This window comes from Alosa alosa, chromosome 14 (assembly GCF_017589495.1).
Source record: "Alosa alosa isolate M-15738 ecotype Scorff River chromosome 14, AALO_Geno_1.1, whole genome shotgun sequence".
NCBI classification, from domain to species: Eukaryota; Metazoa; Chordata; class Actinopteri; order Clupeiformes; family Clupeidae; genus Alosa; species Alosa alosa.
In genome coordinates this window covers 23,216,038-23,225,993 of record NC_063202.1, presented here as the reverse complement: position 1 = coordinate 23,225,993, position 9,956 = coordinate 23,216,038, and the positions used below count along the sequence as shown (strand labels likewise).

General features: G+C 43.3%; 1 protein-coding gene across 6 annotated transcripts in view; it reads left to right on the top strand.

Annotated features, from left to right (window-relative positions):
- ppp3cb (protein phosphatase 3, catalytic subunit, beta isozyme) overlaps nt 1-9,956 on the top strand; it is a 35,910-nt gene that overhangs the window by 16,089 nt on the left and 9,865 nt on the right. For 3 of the 6 annotated variants that reach the window (XM_048263347.1, XM_048263341.1, XM_048263344.1), the window contains exons 2-6: nt 1,242-1,250; nt 1,956-2,156; nt 5,450-5,574; nt 7,078-7,189; nt 9,515-9,660. In XM_048263347.1, the coding sequence (XP_048119304.1) occupies nt 1,242-1,250; nt 1,956-2,156; nt 5,450-5,574; nt 7,078-7,189; nt 9,515-9,660 (593 nt within the window). The remainder of the gene's footprint in view (nt 1-1,241; nt 1,251-1,955; nt 2,157-5,449; nt 5,575-7,077; nt 7,190-9,514; nt 9,661-9,956) is intronic. The other 3 variants (XM_048263342.1, XM_048263346.1, XM_048263343.1) reach the window with 1 other exon arrangement.

The window sequence follows — 9,956 nt, the reverse complement described above, 5'->3', positions numbered from 1 at the left end:
TTACACCGGGGCTGAGTTGAAGCACTGTGGGACCCAGAGATACCGACACTCAGATGGGCATCTTCAGAGGGTCAGCCTCGCTGGTCTATCTGAGGGATGGTCAACCCATCAGAATTCCCCTATTAAATGATGACAGGGAATCCCTTTGATAAAACAGCAGACTGGAGGTTTACAAAATGGGTGGGGCTGCTGTGAACATGCTGACAGTACTTAACCAGCGGAAACAGGTGCTAGCTGAATGATCTGGCGCCACCTGCTATTGTGGAGGCTTGTGCACTGCAGTTTGGAAATGTGCAGCAACTGTCTGAATTGACTTGTTTGATTTGCGTTCTATGTGCTTTGGTGTTCGCATTACATATCATATGTATGTACTTGTGTGTAACATGCAAGAGAATTTGGGCAAGGGAAAAATGGTGTATGTGTGTGTGTGTGTGTGTGTGTGTGTGTGTGTGTGTGTGTGTGTGTGTGTGTGTGTGTGCGCGTGTGCGTATGAGTGAGCAAAAAAGATTATGTGTGAGACAGCCAGAGATGTTAAGGCATGTGTGTGTGTGTGTGTGTCTGTGTGTGTCTGTGTGTGTCCTGGCTCGTAAATGCTATCAGATATAAAAGGGGTTGTTTAGGGCAATAGAAGCAGTGAAGACCATGTCTGTCTCTCTCTCTCTCTTACACACACACACACTACTTGTCTACTTGTCTACTTGTCCACAGGCTGAGTGTGTCTGAGTGCTGTCTGTTGCATAGGCACAGTGATGGTCCTCTCTAGATTTGTAGATCTGTTGCATAGGCACAGAGATGGTCCTCTCTAGATTTATAGATCTGTTGCAGCACAGTGATGGTCCTCTGGCGATCTGTTGCAGCATAGTGATGGTCCTTTCTAGATTTGTAGATCTGTTGCATAGGCACAGTGATGGTGCTCTGTAGATTTGTAGATCTGTTGCATAGACACAGTGATGGTGCTCTGTAGATCTGTTGCAGCACAGTGATGGTCCTCTGTAGTATCAGCCCCTGATGTGTGTGAAGATTTGATGCTGTAGATGTGTTCTCTGTTGTCCATGTGATGATGTGTTCTCTCTGACCCTCTGCTCTCTGACCTGTGACCTTTTCTTTGTGTTCTTTTCTATTTGATTGCCCCTCTCCCCTCTTCTCTCTTGTTCTGTTTCATTTCATTCACCATCTTCTATTTCTCCATCTTCCCTCTCTCCTCTCTCTCCCCTTTCTTTTTTCACTTCTGACTCTTCCAGATTATTCCGGTACACATTTCTACCCCCCCCTCTCTACTCTTCTGTCTAGTTTTTGATGTGTTATCAGAAAGTGAATAATAAATTAGGTTCATGTCCTCGGACAATAAATAAGAAACCTTCAAAAGTTAAAAACTATTTTCCTTCTACCCCCTTTCCCTCTCTTTTCACTCTTTTTCTTCCTAATTGTCATACTCTTTGTCTCTTCTACCTCTCTCTCTTCTCCTCTTCTCACTGTCCCTCTTCTCCCTCCCTCTCTTCATCTCTTCTCTCTCTCCTCCTCTCTATTTCCTCCTCTCACTGTCTCTCTCCTCCTCTCTCTCTCTTCTCCTCTCACTGTCCCTCTTCTCCCTCCCTCTCTTCAACTCTTCTCTCTCTCTTCTCCTCCTCTCTCCCTTCTCCTCCTCCTCTCACTGTCTCTATCCTCCTCTCTCTCTCTTCTCCTCCTCTCACTGTCCCTCTTCTCCCTCCCTCTCTTCATCTCTTCTCTCTCCTCCTCTCTCTCCTCCTCCTCTCACTGTCTCTCTCCTCATCTCTCTCTTCTCCTCCTCTCACTGTCACTCTTACTCTCTCTCTCACCTCCTCCTCTCACTGTCCCTCTTCTCTCTCACTCTATTCTCCTCTTCTCTCTCTCTCTCCTCACTGTCTTTCCTCACACTCTCTCTTCCTGTCTTTCTCTCCATCATTCTCTCTCTTCACCCCCCTGCCTCCCTGCAGCCGTTCCATTCCCCCTCAGCCACAGGTTGACCATGCGCGAGGTGTTTGACGGGGACGGCCGGCCGCGCGTGGACCTCCTGAAGGCCCACCTGACCAAAGAGGGCCGTCTGGAGGAGGCCGTGGCCATGCGCATCATCAGTGAGGGTGCCGCCATCCTGCGCCAGGAGAAAACCATCCTGGACATCGAGGCGCCCGTCACAGGTCAGCTTGTGTTTGTGTTTGTGTGTGTCTATCTCTGTTTCTCACTCTCTCTCTCTCTCTCTCTCTCTGTCTCTCTGTTTTTTTTTCTCTCTCTCTCTCTGTATGCGTGTGTGTGTGTGTGTGTGTGAACTGGAGAGATGTGAATACAAATGGGGACACACTAGAGGAGGAAAAGGACAGGAGAGATTTGTGCATGTATGTGTGTGTGTATGTGTGTGTGTGTGTGTGTGTGTGTGTGTGTGTGGACATACTAGAAGAGAAGGAGGACAGGAGAGATTTGTGCATGTGTGTGTGTGTGTGTGTGTGTGTGTGTGTGTGTGTGGACACACCAGAGGAGGACAGGAGAGATTTGCTGGGAGTGCAGTGGGGAGAGGAGAGCCAGAGAAACAGATCAATAAATACACACTGACTTGGAGAATGCTTTGTTTGCATAATATCACTTGAAACAAAGCAAAGTGTGTGTGTGTGTGTGTGTGTTGAGACAGGCACACCTCATAGTCAAAATGCAAATGTTTCCTCTAAATGTGTCATCCCACAACTCGCATCCCACACACAGGATTAGAACACATGCACACACTCACTTCTCTCTCTCTCACACACACACACACACACACACACACACACACACACGCACGCACGCACACACACACACACACACACACACACACACACACACACACACACACACACACACACACACACACACACACACACACACACACACACAAACACCTACATTATAGCAACACACAAACAACATGCAAAATACGTAGCTCAGTTAGTAAAAAGTCACTCTATGACGCAGGAGACCCGTGTTCGATTCCTGCTCGCTGCAGCAATTTTGAACGTGCATTTCTCACAGCTAAACCAAGCTAGATAGATACAGTAGGTAGAGATAGAAGGTCGGGCTTGTAGAGCTATAGGCTACATGGTCCTCGCTGATTGGGGGGCTGCAAAATGTACTACAAATACTTGTAGGTAAGAAAGGTCTTATAAGCGTATTAGTTATCCATCTCTTTGTCTTATACACTATTAACAAGCATTAACAAGCTGCTTGTTAACACTTACAACTGTTAACAAATATGCTTGTAAGTAACTTAAAAGGCTGCTTATTAACACTTACAAGCTGCATGTTAACAGTTAGTTAATGTTGTTAAAGGATAACAACAGTTGACTAACTGTTAGTAATGAATTGTTAACTGCTTATTATGCGCTGTTAATACCTAATAAGCACATGTTATTCTAAAGCGTTACCCAAAATACACACCCTTATAGAGTGTGGTAGACACTACCGTCATTTTGTATGCGTTCGATTAGCATTTTTGCATGTTCCGGTTCGTAAGAAAAAAATCCTATGCGCGAATGAATGGGGTTTCGGGAATAATACAAAATATTTCCCCCAATTACAGTAATTAACTGCTTGCGAGTCCCCACGTTCATTTCCTTTTAATAAAATCAGTGTGTATGTTATCTCCGTGAAGACTTTGACTACAGAAGAGTTTGGCAGCCACAATCAGTTGGATAGAATAAATCAGATGTTATAGGTACTATGACTGTAATGTAAAGTTGTATTAGAAGTTGAGGGGAGTGAGTGAAGAGTCATCTATAACCATGGATACCTCTCAACCATCCTGCTGGTTGCACCAGGCAAGCGGTGCGCTGTTAGTCCACTTATTTTTTTGCTGTAGCATTTTGGTAGCAACATCTTCATTTTTACGAAAAACAAGACTACAGTTTGTGACATAATACCGAATAGTAAATACTCATTAAACTGAACGCTGAGGTTTTCGACGGCCATTGCTTTACTCAGACCTTATTTGAACTGTATTACCAAAAACTCTGTTAATTTTCCCATGTACATTGTTTAGAGATTGGCAGAGGATGTACAATCAAAATCAAACTGAATGATGGAAAACTGCACTGACATACAAAGTATTGCAGACACACACTGAACATACACAATATGGCACACACATGCATACATATATGTATCCTAAGCCCCTGCCTCCCTTACCAATACACATTGATCCACACACACACACACACATACACACACAGACTGGGGAGAATCCCTGGACTCATTTTCCATAAAGCAACGCTTAACCTTTTGTCCCTGCACCTCTGTCCTCTAATTAGCAAAAAAAGGAACACACACACACACACACAACACACACACACACACACACACACACACCACCACCACCAACACACACACTCACACACACACACACACACTCCACACAAACAGAACTTTTCTGTATGGTGTGTGTGTGTGTGTTTGTACATGCAGGTAGGTGGGTGAGTGTTTGTGTGTGTTGTGTGTGTGTGTGTGTGTGTGTGTGTGTGTGTGTGTGTGGAGTCTGGCAGTTCTATTCTTCTCCAGCTTCTAGCCCAAAGCCCCAAAAGAGAGATCAGCTAGAGGGAGAATCGCTCACGGGCACAAACAGTACAGAAACACACACACACACACACACACACACACACACACACACACAAATAGGGAGAGGATTTAGCAGGGACACCGTGTATTGTTTTTGTTCCCAGGACCAGATTTTTATGAATATTTTAAACATCAATAGATGCTGAAATGTGAGACTAACAGCTCGAGGATAGCCGCAAACACACACACACACACACACACACACACACACACACACACACACACACACACACACACACACACACACACACACACACACACACACACACACACACTCACACACACAGACAGACCCTCTCTCACACAGAGAGTATAGCTCCATGGTAACAGATTTTGCAACTCATCTCCCGCCAGGGTGAAATCAGTGATCTCATTAGCTGCCGGCATTTCATACATACACACACAAGCGCACATGCAGGCACGCGCACACACACACATGCACACAGACACACACACATGCACACACGCACAGACACATGCATACATACATATGTGGAATCTTTCTGTCTGGCTATCTATCTATCTATCTATCTATCTATCTATCTATCTATACAAATACATCCTCACAATTGCACTCACACCTTTACAGAAGATTTAGTTGTATCACACAGTAGTCAACACATCTAGCACACCCTAAATTCACACCCCTTGCTAGCATGTAATGCTAATATGATTCATTATACCATGGGATTGTCAGAATCTCTGAAATCTAACTTCATTTGACACTGTGTGTGTGTGTGTGTGTGTGTGTGTATGTGTGTGTGTGTGTGTGTGTGTGTGTGTGTGTGTGTGTGTGTGTGTGTGTGTGTCTGTATCTGTGTGTGTGTGTTTGTGTGTGCTTCTGTGTTTGCAGTTTGTGGAGACATTCACGGCCAGTTCTTTGACCTGATGAAGTTGTTTGAGGTGGGCGGTTCACCAGCCACCACGCGGTATCTCTTCCTGGGCGACTATGTGGACCGAGGCTACTTCAGTATCGAGGTGAGTTCACGTGGACTGAGGCTACTTAAGTATCGAAGTGAGAGCATGTCACAGTATACGCACTAGCCCCAAGAACTCAGAGGCAGATGTATGAAGGCAGCGTAAATAACGACTTTGTCTGTCCACTGAAAGCGCATGCTGTGCCTTGCCATATTACGCAGAATGATTTCTGTTTCTGTTGTTTCTGAAAGTTTGTCCTTTTGACTCATTTGACCGCAATATGGATAACAAAAGGTGGAAAAACAGACCTGCCCAGTTTTCATACATATCCCGGCATACCTAATAAATTGCTAATAACACTTCTCGTCCCATGTGTTTGCGCAACACAAACACACTCACTTTTCCCCTGACCATTAGTAAGAAAAGTGCAGCTTTCATTCATGTGCGGTCTGTTCGTACACAGGATGCTATGTTTTAAGGTGCACATAGCGAAGAAATAATGCCTCAAACAAACGTTAAAATGTTACAGTACATCTTCCTGCCAACATTCAGAGGTATGACATCATTATATTGATTTGCAATAGATAGTATAATGTCCCGACAGCTATGCACCATGTGAATTGAGTTGTTCTATTGATACAATATCACCACAGGAAATCTGCCACACCTTTTGACATGGTTACACCAGCTTTATGAGGAAGGGTTCTAATCTCTGTATGTGTGTGTGTCTGTGTGTGTGGAGTCTGGCAGTTCTGTATGACATGGTTACACCAGCTTTATGAGGAAGGGTTCAAATCTCTGTATGTGTGTGTGTGTGTGTGTGTGGAGTCTGTCTGTCAGTTTTAATTTAACAAGCTTTACCGGGATGATGAAAATAACATTTTCCATTGCTGAAGCAAACCAGATATTGTACAGTTGAAACCATAGTGTATATATTGTACAGTTGAAACCATAGTGTATATATTGTACAGTTAAAACCAGAGTGTATATATTGTACAGTTGAAACCATAGTGTATGTATTCTACAGTTGAAACCATAGTGTATATATTCTACAGTTGAAAACATAGTGTATATTCTACAGTTGAAACCATAGTGTATACAGTATATTCTACAATTGAAACCATAGTGTATATATTCTACAGTTGAAACCAGAGTGTATATATTCTACAGTTGAAACCATAGTGTATATATTCTACGGTTGAAACCATATTGTATGTATTCTACAGTTGAAACCATAGTGTACTGTATACATTCTACAGTTGAAACCATAGAGTATGTATTCTACAGTTGAAACCATAGTGTATATATTCTACAGTTGAAACCATAGTGTATGTATTCTACAGTTGAAACCATAGTGTATATATTCTACAGTTGAAACCAGTATGTATTCTACAGTTGAAACCATAGTGTATATATTCTACAGTTGAAACCAGTATGTATTCTACAGTTGAAACCATAGTGTATGTATTCTACAGTTGAAACAAATAGTGTATTCTACGGTTGAAATCTTTCTCTCCTTTCCTCCCTCCCTCTTGTTCTTGTGTCATGGTGTGTCTGTCTTAGTGTGTGCTGTATCTGTGGTCGTTGAAGATCTTGTACCCAAAGACCATCTTTCTTCTGCGAGGGAACCATGAATGTAGGCACCTGACGGAATACTTCACTTTCAAGCAAGAATGTAAGTCCCTCACCTGTACCTGTAGAATGTAAGCCCTCACCTGTACCTGTAGAATGTAAGCCCCTCACCTGTACCTGTAGAATGTAAGTCACGTCCCTCACCTGTGCTTCACTTTTTCAATTTCTCTAGTCATCACACCTCTCCTCTCCTTGATGAACATCGCCTACCCATCATTCCCCCTTTCATTGCAGTTGCTCTCTCTCTCTCTCTCTCTCTCTCCACCTTTTCCTTTTTCTCCACCATTTTATTGAGATATGCAAACCACACACACACACACACAAATCACACACCACACAGACACACACACACACATTCATAGCTTCTCTGAAGTTACTCTATCCATTATTTTTCAATCTGTCTCTTTCATCCCTCTGTTTCACCCTCCCCCCTCCCTGTAGAAATAGAGATAGGAGAGTTTACATCAGCAAGCAAGATGAGAGAGAGGATGAACAGTGATAGAGAAGAGAGAGAGAGAGGGATAGAGATGGGGAAGAAAAGGGAAGGAGAGAGAGACATGACAAGAGAGAAAGAGAGAAGTACATAATTGAGAGAAATAGATAGGCTGAGAGAGGGGGGGGGGGTAGCAGAAAATTAATTTGCTTGTTAAACACTGGCTGTGTGAAGAGGCAGTGATTTCCCTGATGGGTACAGTGAGGAGTGGGCACCCTCACCAACCATCTGCTGGGGGGGAGGGGGGTATTACAGAAAGACAGAGGTACTATGTTATCCCATCTTTGCTAGGTCTTGAAAATACTCTTCCCTTTCGCTGACATGATCAAATGAAGGCTAGAAATCAGTGATGGCATCCCCATCTTTGGCTGTATCCTGGTCCCCACAAGTTCAGAACTATGTGTGCTGGGCGTTATACTGAGATGTCTATATGCTATTGATCTAATGTAGCCCGTCCTGACAAACCACATTAGTCTTGCTCTGCAGACCGCTCCTGTACCTTGTATTATATATATATCAGAAATGCATTGGATGAGGTCATTTACTGGACTAGGATTATTGGAAGAAACAGAGATATATAATTGCGTGTCATTGGCATATGAATGATAAGAAATATTGTACTGCTGAATGATAGGCCCAAGTGGGAGCATGTACAGATTGAAAAGCAGAGGACCAAGAATTGACCCCTGAGGTATCCCGTATAAAATGTCAACTACATCAGATGTAAAATTGACAATAGAGACAGAAAGTGATCTTCCATTAAGATAGGAGGAAAGCCGATTGAGAACTGTGCCTCTAAGTCCTACCAAATTGGTCTATAACTTTCACAGATGACAGGATAAAGATTGTTTTTCTTAAGCAGTGGTGTTACAATGGCTTTTGTGAGGCAGGTGGGGAAGAGTCCAGTGTGTGTGTGTGCTGATGATGGGTTGCACTGAGGTTATAGACCCTTTCAACAAGGTAAACAAAAACAATGCTTGAACATTCTATTTGGGCCCCAATCTACTTCCTCTGCATTAAGATAACATATGGAATGTTAAAACGGAAGTCTTGTGGGGCCAACTATGATGCTGAGAATGGAACTCTCTTGAAAGGGTCTATACTCATGTAGTTTGTCTTGCAAATAGTTTCTTTTTGTTATGTAATATACTGATTGATTACAGGATTGAGTTATCCAATGTACAGTAATAAGTAGCTGAAATATTTAACAGAACAAATGCATGGATTTATTAACACAAACAAGCACACATAGGAACACATGTATGTTTACAGGTGTGCTTTAAACACACACACACACACACACACACACACACACACACACACACACACACACACACACACACACACGGCACACACACACACACACACACACACACTTGCAAACACACTCGCCCAACTCCAGAGGTTTTGTATACTGTGTGGGAGTAGGCCTGTGCATTATATAACCATGATAAACAGTCAGAAAGCTGCACAATATCAATCACAACACAAAGGACAGGACTCTCACTGCTCACCACTCCTCTGCTCTCTCTGACTACACTTGTTCTCGTTCTCTATCTCTCTCTCTCTCTCTCTCTTTTTTTTTCTCTCTGCCTTTGTCTCTCCCCATCTATTCTTTTTTGTATGTACGTCTCTACCTCTATCTCCTTCTGTCCCGCTTCTTTTGAAAGTTAGACCACCTCAGAACAAGTCTATGACTCTCTCTCTTTTTCTCTTTCTCTCTCTCTCTCTCTCTGTCTCTCTCTCTTCCTCTCTCATAGAGAGACAATTTTGACAATATTGGCAAAGCAATATGATGTGTATATAACACAACCAAATGAAAACTACAAAGAAAAGAATAATATTTCTCCCTCTCTGTCTCTCTCTGTCCCTCAGGTAAGATTAAATACTCGGAGCAGGTCTATGACTCGTGTATGGATGCGTTTGACTGCCTCCCTCTGGCGGCCCTGATGAACCAGCAGTTTTTGTGCGTGCATGGAGGTCTTTCCCCAGAGATACACACACTCGACGACATCAAGAAGGTCTGCTCCACACACACACACACACCCACAACGGAAACAATGTCTGATCAAGATTGAGCACCCACTGAAGAAAACACAACAGCCGGTCACACACACACACACACACACACACACGCTGACAAACTTGCTTCTACAGTGAGTCAGAATAGGCCAGAGTTCTGTGCTGAACTGAAAGTTCTGACATCGAAGTGAATAGAGAATCTACAGCATTCACATTTATCTCCCTCTCTTTGTCTCTATTCATCCTCTCTCCCTCTCTTCCTCCCTCTCTCTCTCCCTCTCTCTCCCTCTCTCTC